At 35.4% G+C, this 23380-nt stretch overlaps 1 protein-coding gene and 2 long non-coding RNA genes across 13 annotated transcripts; 1 reads left to right on the plus strand and 2 right to left on the minus strand.

Annotated features, from left to right (window-relative positions):
• Positions 1-946: 946 nt before the first annotated feature.
• On the minus strand, positions 947-5958 carry LOC113734499 (uncharacterized). 8 transcript variants are annotated; one of them, XR_003459315.2, is made up of 8 exons: positions 5588-5958; positions 5409-5495; positions 5035-5307; positions 3494-4808; positions 2371-3358; positions 2030-2141; positions 1745-1876; positions 947-1587 (listed from the first exon to the last, which is right to left on the minus strand). It is a non-coding gene; the product is annotated as an uncharacterized lncRNA (long non-coding RNA). The 8 variants fall into 8 exon arrangements; XR_003459314.2 differs by having other exon boundaries at positions 2030-3358; XR_003459311.2 differs by having other exon boundaries at positions 1745-3358; positions 3494-3545; positions 3810-4808; positions 5588-5957.
• A 1368-nt stretch (positions 5959-7326) lies between these two features.
• On the plus strand, positions 7327-8970 carry LOC113734501 (uncharacterized). Of its 3 annotated transcripts, none has more exons than XR_003459319.2 (2): positions 7327-7916; positions 8202-8970. It is a non-coding gene; the product is annotated as an uncharacterized lncRNA (long non-coding RNA). The 3 variants fall into 3 exon arrangements; XR_003459318.2 differs by having other exon boundaries at positions 8205-8970; XR_011841554.1 differs by having other exon boundaries at positions 8220-8970.
• Positions 8971-10386: 1416 nt separating this feature from the next.
• On the minus strand, positions 10387-19113 carry LOC113734500 (uncharacterized). Of its 2 annotated transcripts, none has more exons than XM_072082175.1 (4): positions 18986-19113; positions 17309-18514; positions 11686-12676; positions 10387-11364 (listed from the first exon to the last, which is right to left on the minus strand). In XM_072082175.1, the coding sequence occupies exons 2-4, from the start codon at positions 17384-17386 to the stop codon at positions 10892-10894; spliced, it is 1542 nt and encodes a 513-aa protein (XP_071938276.1). In that variant the 5' UTR covers positions 17387-18514; positions 18986-19113; the 3' UTR covers positions 10387-10891. The 2 variants fall into 2 exon arrangements, with proteins under 2 accessions (XP_071938276.1, XP_027116878.2); XM_027261077.2 differs by having other exon boundaries at positions 18824-19111.
• Positions 19114-23380: the final 4267 nt, after the last annotated feature.

The following is a 23380-nucleotide window of genomic DNA, read 5'->3' on the forward strand; positions in this document are numbered from 1 at the left end:
TATCAAACTGCCCCCTTTGTAGAAATTTTTTAAATTTCATCATAAATTTGGAATTTTCTCGGGAGGAAGGGAAAATACACCGGGCAGACAAAGCTAAAAAAAGAGTAAGAAAAATTGCAAAGCTTTGGAACGGTGTTTGTTGCATCGGGCCTCAACTCACCGCCAAAATTGTTCTTGTCCAACAACAACAATACACGGAGAATAGTGAATTTCCAGCAACACCACTCCTAACCAATACCAAAGACAAGAACATTCCTAAGACTCACAAAAATCACAGTATTACCAAACCATGGGCACTGCTCACAAGCCATTCCCGTTTTATATATGTACTAGTTTTTCAGGCCCTGACGCCATGCGTCAGATAGCCTGGATTGGTGTTTTTTCTGCTGTGGTATATTTTTTGTTAGTGTTGCGTGTGTGTGTGTGTTTGTTTTTTTTTTTTTTTGACATAGTTAACAGATGATTGGTTTGGTTGTACAGTGTGAAGTATGACTGGGTATATATATATATATATATATATATATTTTTTTTTTTTTTTTTTTTTTTTGGAGGGAGGGCTTTAGCTATCACTTCTTGCTTTCTTGGTACAAGCGTACGATGCGTGCGAAGGTAATATGAATTTACCTAACCCAATGATATAATGTGCAATGTATTAAGAAAAATATCATTTAAATATGTTATATAATGTGCACCGAAATTTGCTTAAACCTGTGATATAATGTAAACTTTCTACACCAAAATTTAGCCCAGGAGACTGAGAGATTTGCATGTTTATGTTTAAAACTAAATCATAAATATCACATAGTGAACGGTTTATAACAGCTATAGTGAGCTTTTGTTTCAAAAATGCTCATTCTGCTGAGATAGGGAAAGTGATAGCTTGGTTAAAAATGTAAGTAGATATGCTCTAGGCACATATGGTGATGAGGAATAGAACAATCCTTGGTGATCTAACACTTTTGTATAGCCTTTTAGGAGCCTTTGCTCAACAAATGTAAAGCTTTAAATCATTAATACAATTCCTACCGTTTCTGAAAAAATATATATACATAACAGCTATAGTGGGCTAGCATATAATCTTTTGTTATAGTTTACAAAAAATATATATATATTATCAGGAAGCATAAGTATACATCTTATAACAAGATTGGTTGTGAATCAATCAGTTGACCACAGAACAAGATGGAGGAAGTTAAGAATGTAGCAACTACTTAATATCTCATAGCACAAGAATGTGGCAAACATGGATAGGGGGGTGTCAAAGCAATTTCTTATGAGGGACATGTGGACTACTCTAGCATCCACTATAGACGAAAAAAGCTTTGAAAGAGCAAAGCATGCAAATAATCCTGTAGAATTGAAAGAGCTGTGAGATGAACAGACATTCAAGCTGAATGTAATACCTTGTCAAAAATGGCTAAAACTTGCCTCTGCAGAAATTAGATAGTGTCCACGTGGCATTTCGCAACAATGATAGTTTGCATGCTCATTTAGCTAAGCCAGCAAAGGACCTAGAGCTCCATGACCAGGAACAAGATCACGGCATTTTGGGGAATCACCAACCACATTTCACGGAGCCCATACAGCCTAATGTAGTCAAAAGAAAATTAAGGAATAAGAGATAAATAGCAATAAAATTCAATTATATCATGCAACATTCAAAATCCAGAAAGCAATGCAAGGCATTGAACATGATTCCAAACACCAGAAGAGGAAATTTCTTTATCATCCGTCAAAGATGTACCTGTTCACGGGCATCATCGCTGGGAGAACTAAGAAGCTGTGCGAATATGGGAACAACACCAATGTCTATTACAACCTTAGTGTGCATAGATGTCCCGGAAGCAATGTTTGTGAGAGCCCAAGCTGCCTCAAACTACAAATTTGCAAAGGATGGAAAAAGATATTTATACGTAACACCAAACAAATATAATCTTCATTTTGTACGCAGGATGGGGAATAATGAGCTTGAAGCTGAAGTTGAGGAAATCCTCCGTAATAAGATAATGAACAAAACGAGGGACAACACCAGCTTGGATCACTTCCTGAATCGGCGGACTTTGTTCAGGTATCAGGATTAACAGCAATACCTATATATGCTATATCCCCTTTTGTATTGAGAAAGATTTTTCCATGAAGGCCTGAGTGTACAAAGTGAAACCAACAGAGAAGTAATTAGGAAGTTCAGCTAGTTATCTATCAAAATTTGAACAAAGGAAAATGCCCTATAATAAATGTTCCGTATGGTCTCCCAGCAACACTATAGATACATTCCCATATTTCAATAGACAGACTTCCCACCAATATCAATAGCTAGATAGAGACAAAAAAGCATTCCAGAAAGGATGATACTATGAATGTAACTTGTACCTCATCTGAGGAGTTTGAGCGAAGCCACTATTGAGCTGAATAACACCACACTTGGAAGTATCGAAGATACTGGAGATGAGTTTTACTTAAATTCTTAGATAATACAAGAAATTTGTTAGGAACCTTAAAACTAAGTAAACTGTAATTCTAGTGATCAAAATTGAAAAAAATTAGGCCAAACCCATGACTGAAGCTTTCTATTAAATCATATTGAAAAGAATTAAAAAAACTGGAAATAAAATAAATAATCCAGACATAACAAAGGTCACGGTACAAATCAATTTCATCCCTAAACAATAAGACGGCTATTAAGTTTAATCAACTTATCAACTTTAGCTATGGTTGGGTTTCAAACTTGGCAAAATTTTTAGGACAAAAAACAGGCTAGGAAGGAAATAAGCTTTTCCAAACAGCTTACCAATCGAGTCACTATCAAGACCAATAATCAAATCTTTAAAATTGATTCAATTTTTTTTGGAGTCCAAGAATCAATATTTTGTTTAACTAATAAATTTCTATGCATAACATTGCTTGGCATCATAAAATTCAAACTTTCATATAATTTCAATCAATTCATGCTTGGTTGTATAAAATGGAAGAAAATCCACAGTCCAAAATCCAAAAAAAAAACTTTACACCAAAAAGGAATAACAATCAAATTGAGAAAGATAAGTAGGGGAAAAAACCACGTCAGCCTAGTATTCAAAGTACAGGGTGCAGCTCCTTAATTCCATGAGCAAATTGATAGTTCTCTTCATAGGGACATTCCTTGGTCTCTTGTTATTTGTTGCACAACTCGGTTTTGAACATTCTCTGATTGTGGACCTCTAGCTCAACAGTTTGCTTCTCCTTTTCCTTCATTGGAATGTATATTTTTTGTTGCACTCATACCATCAAACATGTTAAATAACAATCATACGATCAAGGCATTTGCCAGTGCTGGATCATGCTGAGCCAAAACATCAGACATTTCCTAAAGTTCCTGGTTCTGGTTTTAGCATAAAATAAATTATTCATTCATGCGAGCAACCTGGCAATCCCAAGTTTTACAAACAAAGCAGTGGGGAGGCATAAATAGAATAAATTTGAAATGGAAATTTGCACAAAGAGTTAAACAACATACCTTACTCTATGCGAGCATGAATTACTGGCACGAACTCATTCATCATTCATGACTGCAGAAAATAGAGTTGGAGGTCGTATTAATACTTTGACAGTACTTGACGTTTTACCACGTGATAATGTAACATATAATTGGCCATGGGAGAAAACAGGTTCTTTTAGATATAGACCAACATAATCCAACGTTTGTCCTTGTGGTTTATTAATTGTCATTGTAAAACATAATCTTAGAGGGAACTGTGTTCTTTTAAAAGGGACTGAACAGAAATCATCAACAGAAGTTTGCAAAGGAACTCTGGGAATAAAAACACGCTTACCTGTAAAAGAACCACATGCAATCTCTGCATGTATTACATTGTTTCCAAATTCTTTGCATATCAGTCGGGTGCCATTAGATAGGCCTTCAGTAGGGTTAATGTTTCGAATCAACATAACAGGACAATTAATCTTTAATGTCAAGAGGATATTGCAATGAACCATGACAAGCAAAATAACGCTTAATAATCTGTGTTTGACCATTCTTTCCATAAATTTGTATATGTTTAGAGTTAAGATGTTCAAAATTTGTACTCTCAGTCCAAACAGCTCCTACTTGTGACACAGTAGGTTTATTGAGAACTCGCTGATCTACAGTAGGCGTAGTATTAAGCACAATCTTTTAATCATCTATGTCTGGCAAATCTTGTAATCCTCGAAAAAAATGCAGAGTAAGGATTGATCTTTAAGATTTCCTCAAGCTTTGTCACCAGTGTTTCTCGAAATCTACTTGAGATTGATAGCCGCTGCGTTGTTTCATGGTCAGTGTCAAAAAAATAAAGCTACAAGTTCCGTGGCTTCTCACCATCCTCTGGAATAAGTGGATTAATATAATGGTATATTTGTCCCTGGATTCGAAATGTATAAACTCCATTGTAATTTGCAGCCAAAGATTTATCAGCATGGATACCAATCGAAGTGAATGCAAACATGTTATTATCGCTTCTAACACATCTGCGAAACTCGGCAGCCTCATCAGAGTCTTCCATATATAATAGCATAAGTTCTCTCGGCATCTCAGTAGGTAATAGCTGTATCTCACCAGAGGCACAGCAAAAAGCAGGCGGTTCCTAATGAAATCGTTTTGCATGACAATACGGACAACTTGGAACATCAGGCAATACTATAGGCTCTGTTGCTATCTTGGTTAATGGATCAATCACAGAGCGTTTTGTAGATCGACGTTGCTCACGCAGTGATGGTTCACCAATATCTAAATTAGTTGGTGGAACCTTGTTAACACCATCAGCAATGGGCCTAGATACATCACGTTGATTTTCCTACAAAACAGCCAAAACATAGGTAAAGATTATGAGTTCGGTGTGCCTAAATAAGTCAATTTGATCTGTAATAGATAAAAGCTAACATCTGATCAACTGGTTAGCCACACCAAAGTACATGCTTGGACGAAACCATTGCTGACATAAATAATCTAACATTTATTCCAAAGGATTTAAACAACAGTTTACATTCCACGAGGTATGCTCAAAATAAGCACAGACATACAGTCGCAAATTGCTCTGCAATACTCTCTGTAGATGCGAGCATTGAGTCCGATGCCAATGATGATTCAGTGGCACCCATATTTGGCTGATTCATAGCATTTGGGTCACGTATATTAAAAGCTGTGACAGCTAATGTACACACTCCTAATGGCGCATCATTCTTTGTTCCACGACGAGCAGCAGCACGCCACTCGCGGCTCCTTCAATTTTTCTCAGCATGGGCCTCCTCCAAACTTCCATATACTCTATTCCGACCCATTCTTAAAGCATTAATCTGCAGCAAAGCATCAAGTGGCACAAATAAAGCAAAGAGTGAAGACTTCAGAAGATAAGCTTACTGAGAACATTAGCTAGGTGAAAGAATAAAGATTTCACCTTGCAAAACCACAAAGCGCTGAAGTAACTGGGAAACGAAATTTTTAGCAAAGCCAATTAAGCAGAGAACCTGGAAATCATACACCGCTGAAGTGGAAATCAAACACACATCTAAAGTTAAGACTTTACAAGATAAGCTTACTCAGAACATTAGGTAGGCGAAAGAATAAAGATTTCACCTTGCAAAACCACAGAGCGCTGAAGCCAACTAAGCAGAGCCAATTAATCAGAGAACCTGGAGATGATACATTGCTGAAGTGGAAACCAAACAGACGTCTGCTAAAGCCGGCAAAGAAAACTAAGAAGAATAATAAAAGCTAAAAAGAGACTCTGCTCACCGTCTAAGGTAAACGAAGTAAAGAATGAGAGAATTAGCTCTAAGAAGAAGAACGAGGAACTGAAGCTGTACTCCTGAAGCGGTGCTCCCAAAACCAAGAACAGGCCAAGAATGAGAACAAAAGCATGAGAGCCACGCGGATGAGAAGAAAGGAATGAGAGCCACGAAGACACACGGGAAATTCCAGCACAGCCACTACCACGGAATGATTAAAGGACCAAAATGCCCCTCAAAGCCACACAAATATGACCAAAACACCCCTCAAAGCCACGAGAATCACGCGATAACCGGCTCATCCTGCACTGTTCATAAGCGATGGACGCTTTATATATGTATAAGATAAGATATGGCTTCTCCATCATTGCTATTTAGTTGGCCACAGCATTATTGGTTGGTTAATTACTGGAGTAGTTGCTTAGATAGCTTGATGATTATTTTATAGAGTTAAGTGTGATTAACTGCTACTAGCTGCCTTGTCTCAATTGGTTATGACTGTCAATTAGTTGTGACCCTTCAGCTAGCTTAGTATTAAAAGGAATATGAGAAGAGAAGAGGGAGGAGTGTGTATTTCTCTGATCTCCAATTCCTTTGCACATTTTTCTCTCTCTAATCATTCATTTCATTAACACAATTCATCCACTGATTCAATCTCCTTGAAGAACATTCTTCACCATTTCCATTATTGTTCTTCTAGAATTCAATTATCTATACTATATATAAAGTGGGATATTGAGTTTGGTGTAAATATTTTTTTCGTCACTTTTAACCCTCAGAAAATCTAATTTTTTATGCTGACCACAACTTTTTCCCATTGTAACCACCAAACCACATCCAACATAATTATACTCTTAAAGGAGAAATTTCTTAAATTAAAGATTAAATTTTTGTTTAGTAAAATAAAATAAATTCACAAAATAATGATTTATTTTTAAATGCAATACATTGAATGTGCCTTTTATCAGTAGTTTCTATCATTGTTCTTTTGAAATTGAATTACAAGGATTTTCTGCCATTGCATCATAGGCACAATGCTTTTTTAGTTTTCATTCTTATGTGGAATAATTTTCAGTCTGAATAGGTACATATCTATGTAACATAGAACTTGATAATTATCCTGACCAAGCCACTAAAGTATAAGGTGGCTTTTATGTAAAAGTAAATTCTAATATCGACAAAAGCTTTTGCATATGAAACTATATTGGATCATATCAAGATTTAAAGAGAGACACATTTTGGCCAAAAAATTTTTACGATTTTCACAAACATATTTTTCGATCATCTTTTTTATGTCACCTATATCAATTTGCTACAGCATATTTTCTACAAAAATTTTAGAAAATTGCAATCCAAACAGGAGAGTGCATTGATAACTTTTTTGATACTAAGGGTGCGTTTGTTTCAATGTAAAATTTTTTCCCAAGGAGAACATTTTCAATGAAAATAATTTTCCTGAAAAAATTTTCATTTCCCTCCATTTTTGTTTGGTGAAGTTTCATGAAAATGTACCACAAAACCAAAAACTACAAGAAGAAGACTCCCCAATAGAATCCCTCCAACTACCACCATCCCATGTACATTGAATTTAAGCTAATCTAGGGGAAGGGGGAGAGGGACTCATGTGAGCAGAAATTTCTTTGAAGATAGCCAATCAAAGCCATCATACATTGTGACAAATTTTTTAATGGGAAGCAAGAATCGAATCCTTGACCGGCCCCAGTGACTTCTAGAATACTCCTTTATCAACCACACTAGTTGCATAGTAGCCAGGGCAAAACCAAGATAGCAGAGAATATGGGTGGTATTTTGGTGAATAATGTGAAATTTTAGCCTTAATTGTCTAAATTCCAAACCCAGTGAGACTGCTCATCGTCTTCTTCAGCGGGATTAGACTTCGGCTCTGCCTTCTACAGTTCTACTGAAACAAAACTTTGGCCAAAAACCTTTTGGTGAAAAAGATGATTTTATCTTCAAAATTCACGAAAATGACTCACATCTTAACTAGAAAATGAAAAAAAAAAAAAAAAAGAAGAAAACTTCAGAGTAAGCCCCAAATTTCAATATACTTAAAAATCAAAGTGTTCCATAAACTTCTACTTGTTATCTTGGAATTCTGCCTGCAGGGAACTTGTACTCGGCACAAATGGATGCTGTAATGCTCTTCTTATTCTCAGGTAAAATACATCTTTACTTGTTGATTATGCTAATCTCAACTTGATGGATTTTCTTTCCTTTGTTATCTGCTGGTGCAACTTTGCAACTGCTCACTGCTGGTAACTTGGATATTAATCATTGCAATTGATTCCTCATTATATGTATTCTGGACACTGTGGTTTTTGATAAACAAGTGAATCTGTCATTATTATGATTGCAATTGGTCTCACCTTTATTCTTTGGCAGAATATACTGGCTACTGATGCTTCTGTTTTCTGTTTTATTTTTCAAAATTCTACTAAAAGTAGAAAATAAATATGCAGCTAAAGAGACCCTCTTAGAGTATGAAGAGCAATCTGCTGAAGGTTCTCTCTTTTTATTAAGCTCTCTTTGCTGCATTGTTGGTTTTTACTCACAATTTTTGCTTTCATTTAATGGACCTTTTTCTTTTATAAAAGTTTGTCCTTCAGTCTACATCAATTATATAGATACAATATTACAAGCAGGAAATAAGTAATGTCAGGAGGGAAGTTCAGAAAGGACACATCAAAGTTGATACTTGTGCTTAATGCCATCTCTCATGTAAAAGCTAATTTTACTGAAGATTTGAAGGATTGCCAGGGGATACTAGGTATGGAGCTCAAGTTGAGGAACGTGTGGACACAAATATATTTGATGCCCTCTTCCGGATTTTGCAGACAGAAGGCTGTGCAGGGCTTTTAAGGGAATTGTTCCGTCAATAGTCAAAGCCGCACCAGTTTTTTTTTTTATCGCAGCAATAACATTTGTATAATCTATTCTAACCTAGTCTAAGGGGAGGGGAAGCCAACGAGATTTTTCCGTCGAAGGAAACCACACTTATATGACAGTCACAATTAAGTAGCAAGATGAATGGCAAGGGTTAAATCCTTGACCTTTCACTCCTACCAAGACTTAAATGTCTTAGCTGTACCAACTGTCCAAGAGGCTGTTGGCAAAAAGCCGCACCTGCTGGTGCTGTAACTTTTGTTGCGTATGAATTCATGTCAGACTTGTTTAAGTCCGTTTTGACTTGAAATTATACCGATTCTTCAATTTCATTTTCTTTTTGCTCTTTGCTAGTGATGTTTGTTCACTCTTCTGTAATTCCCTAGTTGTTCTTTTGAAACAACCTTTGTAGGAGGACATAAAAGGCCTGGTTTCAGATTCTTTTCCTGTAACTTGCGTACTCAGGATGCAGGATTGGTTCCAATATCTAGGGGTGCAAATGTTGAAAGGACCATAAGGACACGCAGATGCGGAGCAGCTACATACTGATTGTTGAAGGGGGAAGAGGGAATTTGGAAGAGTTGGCAGAACAAAAATTTCACTTAAAAATCGAAACAAAAGGAGGCCCGACCTTGGTGATGAGAGTTCGGCTGTTTGTGCAGTTGATCACCGCCCTGCCATGATTATTGTTGAGCAATCTAATAGAAGTTGGTAAATCACAACCAGTGTAGATTCTGTAGAAGGCTTAAATTGTAATCAGAAACCCTGACTTCTGATAAACTCAACGCTTCGAAGTCGTAAACAAAAATCCCGTTCATTAGCTTTCTCCTTTGTAGGTAGACAGAAAATGACAGACAGGTAAATAGCTCAGTACCGATCATTTTTCTTTCTACCGTCCTCCGGAGGAATTGATACAAACTGCAGGATCTTCTCAACCTGTGCAACATCAATCTGAAACGCGGAGCAATTTCCATCACGGTCATCAGCCTTGCCTTGATAAAAGAAGCACCATGAGTGATGAGTCATAGCGGTGCCACATTTAAGGTTCCTCGAGGAGCAGGCCTTTATATCTGTCGGAATCTGGTGTTGTATTCCTAAGTTTTTGTAAAGGCCTATCGCATTTCTCCAGTACAAATGCCTGCCATGCAAGCTGATATCAATTGTTGGGTAGTTAAGGAACTAGCAGGCATGCAGAGTGAACTAGCAGGCATTACATAGAATCATGAGATCAGATCATGTTGTGGCAGGGCAAAGCAATGTATAAGGGGATGTAGGTTCAGTTCAGAGTGAAGTTCAACTTTCTCCAAATCCTTTGAATGAGTAGCATTATGTCAGCAAGAAAGAATGGGAATGACCCTCAAAACAATTATACTACATTAAGTTACCAATCAAAAGTTCGCCATATTTGCATATTCAGTGGCAAGAACCATTTTTTCTTAGATTTATCATCCAGAGGTAGAAGAACCACACATCGACAAAAGGGACAATTCATGACAAATGGATGTAATGGCTGATAGAACAAGCCTTGGTCAATACACTAACTTCTGCTGCAGAAATATTTTGTAACCAGTTTGGTAGGTTGAATGGCTTGTCTGATGCACACGAAAAACGTCTGGGAAGTGAAACTTTTGATGCCTCAATTCAGTTAACACTAAATTAGACGGGTTGATACACCTGATGATAGACAAATGAAAAAAACAGATGGGTTATTATGGACAACACTTACATCTAAGTTAAATCAAATGAATGAAACTACCTTTTTCTATTTCCTGTATCTTACAGTTCTAGTAAATAGAGTTTCTATGTTACAAATCAAAATTGTGGTGGATTTCTCAAGAGCACAGCTAGATGACTTGTGCTCACCTAGAAAGAGCACATGAAGGAAAAGAAAACTGCAGATGCTTGTGCATTGGCATAAAATCCCCCTCCGGTTTCAGGAGGCGGCCTCAATACCCCACTGGAACCCTTTTGAGTTAATAAAACAGTATGTCTCGAATACCCCTAATGCCAAGCACCAGGATGACATGCCGAGTGAGCGCTCTGGAAGCAACATTATTCAGTTGATCCCTTTCTCTTGCAATGATTACAGAGCAATTAGAACCTGCAACCCAAACTGCATCTCGGTGGCCCCATAGGAGAAGAATGCAGCTAAAAACCATAGTATTCGTCTCAAGAGGCACTGCTATACAATCAACAGGCTGCCTTTTAACAATTTTGCCGCCACAAATTGCTTCCCAATGAATCCCAATTAGTAAGGAATTACATATGGCAACGCAACTGCATCAGCTGATTCTATGTGCAGAGCCTTGGACCAGACCTGCAGCTCTTCTCCAACAGCACTACCACCCTTCTTGGGGTTCCTAGGAGCTTGGCTAGCAAACAACCACTCCTGGTCATCAAATTCAGACCATTCGTCCATCTTGGGGACTGAAAGTACCTTGCTCAGATACTTTGAATCAGGATGGGGAGGTTTTCTTAATACTGCAGTAATTTCATCTACATCAGCAGCAGCAGCAGAAGATTTTGGTTTTGCAGGCAATGGTAGGGACTCTATAATACCATTTTTCCTGCCTTCCTTCTCATCCACCTTAAGTATTGCAGCATTTGGCTGCCTGTCAGAAGTAAGCAAGCTCTGAATTTGGCAAGCTTCCAACTTCCTACCATTCTCTACCACTTGGTGAGAAGTGGGCCGTTGTAGTTTATGAGGCCTGACTTCTGTGTCTGTAAGGCAATTCAGGCAAGCAAATACTAAATTAGCCATTTACAAAGGTTTATTAGAGTTGCATAACCCTGCACAGGATCAATGATTACAACTGGATACATGAAAGGCTGTTTAGCTCCATTAAATGTAATTTTACACTTGAAAGGAACTTCGAAACAACCCCAGCCACCCCCACCCCCCACCCTTTTTTCCTGAGAAAAAAGGGAATTTTAGGAGTTTCTTGGTAAGGCATTTCATACAGTACATGCACATATGAGGGAAAATGCTTATGTTTTGCCAACCAAATGCAAGATTAAGGTTCACTCTAGAAAAGAACTCACCATGGAGAAAACCATTTATGCCAACATCTTTTCTTTTCTTGGGATTTCCCTCAACATTAGCATTTTTTTGGAGGTCCGAGGAAAGAGATGAGCTTCTGCTATCAATAACACCAATAATGCCACTCCTACCATCCTCTGCTTTGTCCTGGTCATTTTTTTTGTGCCCAATTGTATCCTTCTCCTTCTTCTTTTTCCTCTCTTTTTCCTTGTCTTTGTCCTTACCATGGCTTTTCTTATCCCTGTCTTTATCCTTATGTTTGTCTCCCCGTTTATCATTTCCTCTTTCTTTTGTTTTCTCCTTCTCTCCCAGCCGTCTCTCATCATTTTTCTCCACAACCTTGGGGATTCCTTCAACTTTACCTTCAGTCGTTTTTGAAAGGTTATAAACAACTGAGTTTCCACTAAAAGTTCCTCGCCCCTCCATCTTCTTGTTATCAAATTGTTTATCACTACTTTTGCCCTTCTCTTCAGCCAAATTTCCAGGATTTCTGGCTGCAAATCTATGTGCCTCATCATCCCTTTTTTTGTCCAGACCTGAGAATTTCTCAACCAACTCATCCCCAATACTTTTTTGTTCAACTCTAATACTCTTGTCCAATTGTGGAACAAGTTCTGATTCTTCAGCTCTACTGGCAACAAGGTTGCTTTCAACACTTCTGCCTCCGTTATGGCCATGAAACTGAGCAGGATGGTTCTTTTCCTCTGCAGAGTATCTATCAATTTTTCCATCTCCTGCATTGAGCTTCTCCACTCCTTTAGCCTCAGGAATTCCAGTAACTCTGCTCGTTTCTGAGGTGCTGCTTTTATCTTTGTCTTTGCACTTTTCCTTCTTTTTCTCCCTATGTTTGTCCTTTCTCTCCTTGTTTTTCTCTTTTTTATCCTTTTTGTCCCTGTGTTTGCCATCACTTCTCTCCTTATCCTTTTTTTCTTTGCCTTCTCTCTTTTCTTTCTCTTTCTTCTCCTTTTTCTGTCTCTTTTCTTTCTGTTTCTCCTGAAACATAAAAGAAATTTTTGGAATATCAGACAAATAATATACAGGAAAACTACACTGGAAGGTAATATGTATAACAAAGAAAAGCAAAACTTTGACCCAACTTCCACATGGGATATGACAAAACTGAAAGCGTGCACTATATATCTCTAGTAGTTAAACATCACAGGGAATTAAAGAATCACTATACACATACGTCCAAATGGTTGATACACATGCATGACAACAAAACAAAAAGATCTAGCACATGATGTTGCATCAAATACCTGAGAAGGATATGACCACATTTTGGTACATAAAATCCCTAGTGAGAGCTTTTCTTGGCCAGTACAACTGTGTGTGATGAGCTATGAATTTTGATATAAAATAGTCCATGAAAATCTCTAAAGACAATACATGCAATACCGACAACCATCCCAAAAAACTTTTTCTTCCAAATTGAAAATAATTCAAAGAGTCTAATACAGAATTATGGAGTGTTGCATACAGTATGAGATTCAAACACTAAGCCACTGGATTAGGCACAGAGATAAGTTGGTAATAGTTGCATGAAGATCTTTATTCTTTGGTAGTGGAAGCAGGGTATGAGAAGTGTCTGCTACTAGACAGTATTAGAACAATCTTAACAGCCATACTTCTTCTATAGGGGTTTGGTATCCAAATGTTTTTAGTTAGAAGGACTTTTGCCTGCAGTAAATTTAGGACAATCCCATCAATCAAGTTAAAATAAGTAAATGCATGTACTCAAATCCATGGCCTGATCATCTACCTCAGCCCATCAATAACACAAAGCAACAATTTGCTATAGAGTTGAGACAAATTTTAAAAGTTCAGCAAGTGCAATTTACTAGAATAAACCAACTAGTAAGTAATGTTTAGGCACTGTTTGAGGAAAAAAAGGGTAAAACCATACAGAACAAGCTAGCAAACAGATGCAAGCTTAGATTTTACTAGAGGATCTTACGGGTAAAGAAAAAGCAGTATTAAAGGGTAACAACATTTTCACAAAGTAGGAGAAAGATTAGTCTAGTAATCAACTCCTTTGGTGGTTCCATGGTCAAAGAACAACTAGTGAACTTGAAGACCTTTAGACCAACCCCCATTTCCTCCTCCAACAATCTCAGGGGTCAAGTATAGCACTTCCCCACAAACATATAAGGCCATGAACACCCAGAGAGAATCTTTGGAAAACAAAAGTCCACAGATAAACATGCATAGCAGAATCTCTTCACTGCCTGAATATGACAGAATGATGCTGTCCTGCCCCGACAACCATGCATAATTAACAGCAAAACAAGAAAATGGGAAGGCAAATAGTACTGAGTGTAAGGATATGTATTCAGTTAACAAAATTATGTTACACCAGATGTTAAGCGATTTAAGTTAGCACTTAAGATAATTCTTTCAATATTCCACATACAAATAATACCCCAAGTGCCAATTACTTACTCATGGGAAAGGCAATCAGCTTTTCTAGCTATAGTAATGTGCTGCTGTCAAATGTCTGTCAGAAGAAGGCATTTTTTTAGAAACCATGTGAGCAGCTTGACATAAATTATTATCTCAAGAGGAGAATGGGAAAAGGCAGAGTGTTAGTAACTAGCACTAAATAAGTCAGACTCACTTATGCACTTTGTAGATGCTTACGGGTCCAAATGACTTCAAACGATACATTACATCTCATTAGCAGCCAAAGAACTAAATAATCCCATTCACATATCTCATGTCAGTTTTTATAATGGTTTCTCTGTGTTTGAGTCCTATAAGAAAGAAGCAAAACCAATTTCTATATGAGAGCTAATACACACATAAACTCCTATTTCCTAAATAAGCCAACAGCCACGCTGACATATTTAGGATTGCGAGCAAGTTTGATTAATCAAGGGGGGCAAGAGATAATTTAAAAAAAAAAAAAGAGTATCAAGAATTAGAAAATTATAATTATACTGGGATATAAGTTTCTTAATTTTCCTTTTATATTTATTTTAATGTGGTGGAGATGTCATGATTCTCAAGGAAGCTTATACCTGAACTGAACGATGCAAGTGTCAAACCACGTGTAATAGGAGAAGAACACAATCACCAAGCGTTTCGGGAAGTTCAAGATGCAAGAATTACCCTATGGAGGCATAGTATATTTTAGGACACTTCACTTCTATAGCTTCATGATTTGCTCAAGATATTCATATTTGGAATTGACAAATCACACAGGAGTTCAAGATAACCTTAACCATCTCAACAGATTGGTTCAGATGGAATTCTATGTAGTATATTTGTTGCACCTTTTTTGGCTATTCAAAACATCAAACCAGCTCTTTGTAAAGTACTTACCTATTATGAACTTGAAAGTCACAAGTAGATTAGGTATTTTCATATTTAAGAATTCATGCTTAACCAATTCTAATTGTCGCCTGTATAAGCAAACCAATGGACTATGAGAGTGATTGGATTATTGAAACCAACGATTTCATATCTTGAACAAAAACCTCTACAATTAAGAACAAAATTTCAGAGCTTTTCTAAATAACTTAAAAATCTTCAAACAGATCATCCACTCCGTGACCGTTTCTAGGAGTCATGGCAAATTTCAGTATCTCATATAAGACCTTGCAGCCAAAGATTTTTTTTTTTTTTTTTTTAAATCTTATCCTGGATCTTCTCTATTAGTTCCAAAAGTTGCAAATGTTACAAATAAGTCAAGCAACAACATCCCCAAGATCAATATGTCATTTACAAGTGAGCAAAAGAAAGCTAAATTCAGAAAGCCAAAAATTTTAGTCAGTTACATTACTTGGTGAATGAAGTAAGGGTCAGCACTCAGCAGGTTAATAGACGATTGTCATTAATCACATCAAGCATTCAATGCATGTCTCAGTGCATGTCATTAGGCAAGAGATCAAGGCAACAGTTATAAGTTGCACACTTAACTCATAACAACAAGTTCCATATCTGATATAGGAAACTTAAATGCATTATCTAGATGGTCAAGAAACTTTTCGCGTAAAGAGCCAATTCGACAAAGTACTCAGCTCCTTGCACATGCATGGCATCCACAAGATCAAATGCTTTGGATGCACAGAAACATTGCAAAGTTCATCTGAAAAATGCTTCAGAAACCTCATTAGCTTACTAGAAATTTAACAGTCCAAGTTCTTGTATATTGTGTATATATCATCAACTTGTATATTGTGTATTTATCATCAAATAGAAGAAATGGTTTTATCATTAGCTTACTAGAAATTTAACAGTCCAAGTTCTTGTATATTGTGTATATATCATCAAATGGAAGAAATGGTTTTACTCATACCCAAGAATTATCTTCATTTCGAAAGAGGCAAGCATATAGGTTCTGTTTCCCTTTCCTATATGCTTATTCTTATAGGCATCTAATTTCATACTTTATGTAGCAAAGTTCTTCAGTGCAGAAAGCAGAGCCAAGAGGTGGTCTAGATAGACCGGTTTAGATTAAAAAGCATAAATTTACATGGCATGTATCCTGAGCCTGCCCTCGTATACTAAAGCATTGGAGACTTGTAAAACTAAGAGAAAACAAGCAAACTAGTAATCAACAGATATGGGCACTTTTCTTCAAACTTATCCATGCATTCAGGTCCACCCTCCACCTTTAACTAACCTCAAGCAGTGTGATTCTGTCCTCCTACTCCAGGCAGAGTGCTCATAATTCTCCCTCTAAAGTAGTCTGGTTTCCTCACTCTCTTTCCAAAGTAGGTAATCGAACACCTTCCCCTCCAACCCCACCCCCTAAAGTAGTGTGATTCTCAGGAGTCTAAAGCTCTGGCAAGAATCCTCCCTATAGAAAGGATACATTAAATTAAGTAGCATTAAGACAGTTATAGAAATAGAACCTCCATAGGAAAGATTAATTTATCACAGGCTGCCAATCTTCGATTAAAGAAAAATTCCATGATTACATCATTCCACATGTCAACAGGTGCCTAAAAATTTGCATGCCATCTATTTAACTAAACAACAACCCATAGGCTAATACACCAAAGAAATCATCCTTCACAAAAATTAGAAACCACAAGTGGCTCTATAGCAAAAAGATTAAGTTTTACCTTATATACAGAATTAGGTCACAGGACAACAGAGCATCATACTAGATTTTGATCATAAAAGAAATTAAATCTGGAAGCACCCTATAAAGAAGTAAAAAAAATGAAATCCATGCACAAAATCCGTCTTCCTAGAATGTTTCTCAAGCTAATATTCATCCTCTACAAGCCCATTAACCCAGTAAACTCGATCATCCAAGACAAATTCACCACCTTTGATGTTGTGGCTCAAACTCCCTCCTTAACTCTCATTAATCATATCTTTCTTTTTACACAATGGAATGGATGTTAATACCCCATATCTAGCGAACATAAGCTTCTACAAAACAAAAATAATCTTAAATCGATTAGAGATACCACCAGAACTAATAAACTGTCATTATTTTCCCTTATCTTTTTCTTTTCTTTCCTTCATATAGGCAGAGATCATAATTTTGTTAGTCGATACTGATCAATGGAGATCTATACCCAACAATAGAGATGTATATGAAAGCAAAAAGTCACTAGTCAGGGTATTGAGAGTTTAATCAATAACGACATGGGTTGAAGAACAAACCTCTTTTAGTACACTTGAATCTTCTAGTCTAGGCTTCTTTTCATAACCTGGTGGTGGAAATGGAAAGCAGCGAGACATTGCACAAAATACTACAATAAATGAAACAAGCTTTAAGGTAACAAATTGACTTAATTATTTTTACACAGCAGTGTTCCAATAAGGGAACAGACCAGCGAATAAACTGTCCATGCACCATGACACCAGCACACTCATCTCAATTTTCAAAACTCCTCCATGAACTCCTTTCTCTTACTCCACCGCCTAAAATACGTTACCCTCCTTCAGCAGCGACACCTTTCACCCCTCGTTATATGCACTTGCCACGAAGTCAAGAAGCTTATCCTAGGATCAGTTCGACTTTAAAGCTCAAACCAACTCAATACATAAATTACAATTACGTGACACGTAATACCACAGATGTATAGCTACAATAATTGATACCACCGCCTACACAAAAGTTCCGTTAAAACTTTAATGCTTTTGTCCGAAAATTATCAGGTACACTGCAGTAAGATTTCCAGCTCCTCCACCAAAACCCAAGCGCACTTATCTCACCTTTCACTTAAAAGGCTAGCAATGCATATCCATAATCGTTCTCAAAATTTCAGTCTATATGTGGAGCTCACAATTTGCACAATACTCGTAAAGATAAAATCAGGGTATACAGAACAACAAACTAAAATACTGTGTTGTAAAAACTTCAGCTTGTATCAAGTCAATCCAAATGGCTTGCTGAATGACAAAGTTCCTCTACAATTTGATCTTATGACTTGTCTATCAGGCCAAGATTTACCAAACATCAACTCCTTCACTTCACTACCAAAGCCCAACACCAAAACCATTCCCAATCAAGCAAAACCACGAAAATTTACAAAATAAGTACTCGAAAATCAACTCAGGATCACCCGACAATTCAACAGTTCTCTTCAGTTAAATTTCCTCAACCAATCAGTCACTGCAATTCTACTTGTATCTGCAGTCTTCCTCCATTCCTATCCACACCCCAAATTCGCAAAGTCCAACCTTCCACAAGGGTTAAAACCAAGCTCAAATCCACTGAATATTCGATCCAACCGACAAGCAAAAACTTTCAGATTAACCTCCGGAGATGAAATCTCAGATTGCCGAGCTGCCTTCCACCGAGTTTGTCCTTGCTGATCAAAACCCTAATTTCAGCTGTCCAGTAACCGATCCAATTCGAAAACCCTAGGGAAAAAACCACCCAAAAAAAAAATCTTAGTCATTCCGAAATAGCCAATACTACTCCATAAAAGCCTAATTTTCCTATTTAAAACTCAAAAATTCAACGCACCCACAATTTTTTCAAAAAAAATCCATTTTTAGACAAAATGAAGCTTGCAAAAGCGATAGAAACTAAGTTGAACTGTCCCGATAAACGATCATAGATTGGCATTCTTAAAAATTCAATTAAAAAATCGTTTTACAACTCAATTTTATCAATTCCATCGAATTCTCGATTTTTTCCCTTTTTCATTTTAAAAAAAATTTATTTACCTTGTCCAAGCTAGTGAAGAAGAAAGAAGAAGAATAATTAGCAACAGAAACCAAAAGCCATCTCTAATCTGAGCTATATTTCCAATTATTTGTGGATTTTCCAGTCATGGGCTTTTTTCTTCTGGGTGAAGAGCAATGTTAGAGGAGGAGGAGTAGTAATACCAGTATAAGAAGAAAGGAAAAGGGGTTTAATTTTGATGAATGGGTTCGGAGATTACACGCGAATTTGGGGAAAAAGGAGCAAGTTAGGGGAGGGGATGGGGGTGGACAGCAGGACAGGGAGCCTAAGCAGCCGATTTTTTTATATATATATATGGGGAAAATTTTGAATAGTTTCACCACTCCAAAAATATTTCATTTGGATTGCTGTTTTTTGAAATTTTTATAGAAAATTATACTGTAATAATTTTGATATATATGAGATAGGGGTGGGCAAAAAAACCCGATGACCTGAAAACCCGCTGAATTTGATCCGATTCGATTCGAAAAATAGGATATCCGATCCGATTTTTTTTAGCGGAGCAGATGAGGGTCGGGTACCCGAAAAATTGGGTACGGATACGGATCAGAAAAATAAAAACTCGCGGGTACCCGACCTGCAGGGTATATTTTATAAATATTAAAAAATTAGGGATTATTTTATAACTTTGTAATTTTTAATTCTAAGTGTAAGTGAAGTGGCTCGCAACCTCATATTCTAATCTTGTATGATCCACTCTTCTCATCTTGTTTGAAGAAAGTGAATATTGTCGGTGAAACATGAACAAAATAAACAAAATTTTGTGAAACTCTATTATAAAAATTGTTCATCTTTTTTATTTTTATTCTACCTCCATCGATCTTTCCTGCAAATCTTGCATCAATTCAATCAAAGATTTGTGTTTGGAGTTTCAATTTTCTATTAGCTAGATAATTAAAATATTGTGTCTTTCAATTATTTATTTGATTTATTTTATTGCAATTATGTCTCTTAAATTTGTCTTTTTTATTTAGTGTAAGAAATTTATTTTTCTTTAATACCATCAGGTCCATTCCAAAGATGTAAAGAAGTTGGGAAAGATTTTTTTTAAGGTTATGTTGGTTATATTTTTTCCAAAAATAATTAGTTCTATTCAATTCTTTTCCGGACTTGATTTCACAATCGATTTATTTAGAATGCAATCTTATACCATAATATCCTTAAGGAAGTTGGGAAAGTTACCAAATACTTATTATCTTTATGTTTATTGTGTTGTAGAAGAATGAAATGTGTAAGAATGATGATGTACTCAAAATTATTATGAAACTTCGTTTTGTCCATTAGATATTATAATTCTAATATGTACTAAATTTATGAGATCAATTTGATATTAGAAATGTGTGAGAATGGTAATGTATGAACTTTAATTATAATATTTTTAACAATATTAATTGAAAAAGCATATTTTTTTATTTAAAAACATGTTGATATTAAGTGAAGAATAATTTTTTTAATTAAAAATAGTCTTTTTTTAGGGGCGGGTACCTTATGACCCACCCCTTTTTTTCGGGTACCCGGATAGCGGGTATCCGAAGATATTAGGAGCGGGTTAGGGTCACAAAATAGCTGATCCGATATATAAGGGTCGGGTCAGCCAAATCATGTTAGGGGAGGGTACTCGACCCGTGCCCCGATATATAAGGGTCGGGTCAGCCAAATCATGTTAGGGGAGGGTACTCGATCGTGCCCACCCCTAATATAAGATAAAGAAATAATTGAGAAATGTGTTTATAGATAACGTAAAAAAATTTTGGAAAAAAAATTACTTTCCAAATAAGGTTGTTTACACATGTCGTGGCTATAAAATTCTATAGCATTTTGTCCTGCATTGTATACGAGATAACAGAGTGATTAAATTGTGATTATGAAAAAATAAAATGATTGGAAGAAAATTTTGGTGCCCAATAGGCATTAGTTATAAAAGACTTCAAAACTTAGTTGGTGTTTCAAATTTCAATAGGCAATAGTTAAGGAAAGACTTTAATTTCTCCTAGTTTGGATTGTAGTTTTTCTCCAAAAAAATTTTAAATTTTCTCTGAATATATTTTTCAATCATCTTTTTACCTCATATATATCAAATATTTACGGTATATTTTCTACAAAACTTCAGAAAATATATTTGAATAATTTGGATTGCTATTTTTTAAAGTTTTTATTAGAAAAATACACTAATGATTTGATGTATGTGAAATAAAAAGGTGTTTAAAAAATATATTCATTAAAAAAATTTCTTTAAAAAACTTCAATCCAAAAAATGGTTCTTGAAGAAATTGAAATTAAATTTGGAAAATGTCTAAATATGAGGAAACCATGACTCATAGCTTTTGGAAAATTTTCAAGCTAAATAAGTAAAGTTTTAAACGCAATAAAACAATAAATGTAACATTAGTGTAGAATGTAGACCGTGAATGACTGGTTAACTAGAAACTAGGGGCAGAGTACGCAGATTATACTCAATAGACTAAACGGATAATATCAGAAACCTCCCTAAGGTTTTTCTTAATATCACTTAGAATTTTTAAAATTTAAAAAATATTATTTACCTCCTTTACTTTTGCTATTTGTACAACAAAATCTTTAAAACTCTAAACTAAGCTTTTGCTTCTTTTGCTAAACAAAAATGCTCTTAAATAACTTTATTGACTCCATTAAAAACGACTATCTAAAAAGCAATTTTAAGTATTGCCACCATATCACAAAGCTATAGTTCCTAAAAGTATAAATTTGAAACGAAAAGATACATGTAAATAATATTCATTAACACCAATTCAACTTTATATAATCAGAACTAATTTTTTATGAACCTTATTTTTATTCCAACCTCTTCTCAAATGATAGCCAAGTTTTTAAATTTTACTAAATTGTTATAATTGAAATAACCAAAGGAATCATACTGTACTTTACCATAATCACTCGAAAAAAAAAAGGACAAATAAAGTTCAATTTACGATCATTTATTTAAAAAAAATTGCATAGTCATCCGAAGAAATGAACAAGAAAGAATATTAGAGAAAAGGAAAAGAGAAGAAAGTGACTTTTATTTTTCTAAATTTTGAACTCCATTTATTTGATATATGTATTATGTATGAAGTAAGGGTTAATATTGCCATTTTGAAATTAATAAGGGATGTATGTGATATTTTCAAAACTTTAGCAATATTAAATGCTATTAAGAGAAACCTCAGCGGAGATATATGATATTATCCCATAGAATAATATAAGAAAGAGATGAAAAATGTGAGGAAGGATAGAAGTAGGAAAAGCCCACTCGCGTTTTCATGCGCGTGTTTGATGAGCTCCTTTGCCATAATCCCCTCTGGTATTTCCTCTGGTGTGTGTGATTGGGGGTGATTGTGTCTAGGATGCATTGGTGGTGACAGCTAGTGTTTATGGTTAATTATATTGCATTGTTGTACTTTTGTTATTGAGGAATTATTTATTTGTATAGGTGTCAGATTGATTGTTTTATATTTTCTAATATTTTTTGATGTTATAAAATGTTATTAGGATTTGATTTCATAAGCCTATTTTTTAAAAGTTACAATTGTCTGATTTTAAAGTCTTTATGGTAGTTCATTCAATATTTTGTAAGATTTCACAAATTTTTTATGTTTGAATTGCCTAATTAATGAAAAGTACACAAAGAAGAAGTAAAAATCTTGGCGTAGCTTTTTATTGTATCACAAGTCAAATTTTGCCTAGAATTTTGAATTTTGAGCAACAAAACTAGCAACTATGTGGCTATTTTCTTTTGTGTTATGAGCAATATTTTGGATTAACATGTACCTCAAGGCCTACATGAAGACAAGCATTGATTAGTGATTTCCAAATCTTTTTCCACTTTAGAATACTAATGGTGCTTAATCTTAGGGTCTATCTAATAGATGTCATGTGGCACTTGTTAAAATATATTTCAAGTGTCATATTTTTTAAAATATAGGATTAATTAAGAAAAGTAAATAAATATAAAGAAGGGTAGGTAAGATTCAATAGGAAAAGTATATAAATGCAAATAAGGATAATAATTGTTATTATGTGCATATACCTGATAAGTTATGTAAATATTATGTATGTTAACGAGTGTTCAATGGGTACCCATTAGAAAAACCATTAATCTTATGCTTATTGTGTTTACCCTAATTCTCACCATCTTGGTTTGGCATTTTGGGAATTGTGATAACTATTGGAGAGTGATTGACTTGAGAAAAATCACTTATATGGTGAGTGATTTTTTACTTGATTAGAAATAAACTAACATATTTCTAAGTACGCCTTTTATGTTAGAGAAGAATTCCAAAGAGATTGAAAGACTTAAGTTTGTTTATAACTCAATTCAGTATTTAAATTTAATAGATTCATATCTCAATATGTTCAGACGTATTTGATAATCAAAAATTGAATTGATGAATTAATTAAGTGACATTGAATTATCTAGAGAAACCTTACTCTCCAAAATAAGCGATAAACTATTTACTTATCACTTAATATGATATGCACTCAAATGTATCAGATTTAATACTTAATAATTCAATAATTTA

The sequence above is a fragment of the Coffea arabica genome, chromosome 3c (genome assembly GCF_036785885.1).
Source record: "Coffea arabica cultivar ET-39 chromosome 3c, Coffea Arabica ET-39 HiFi, whole genome shotgun sequence".
Classification (NCBI taxonomy): Eukaryota; Viridiplantae; Streptophyta; class Magnoliopsida; order Gentianales; family Rubiaceae; genus Coffea; species Coffea arabica.

Coding starts and splice junctions, on each gene's coding strand:
- LOC113734500 (XM_072082175.1), bottom strand. CDS start 17,386: ATGTCTCGCTGCTTTCCATTTCCACCACCAGGTTATGAAAAGAAGCCT. Junction 12,677..17,308: donor ATTCAAGTGTACTAAAAGAG/GTTTGTTCTTCA, acceptor TTTATGTTTCAG/GAGAAACAGAAAGAAAAGAG. Junction 11,365..11,685: donor CATAAATGGTTTTCTCCATG/GTGAGTTCTTTT, acceptor ATTGCCTTACAG/ACACAGAAGTCAGGCCTCAT.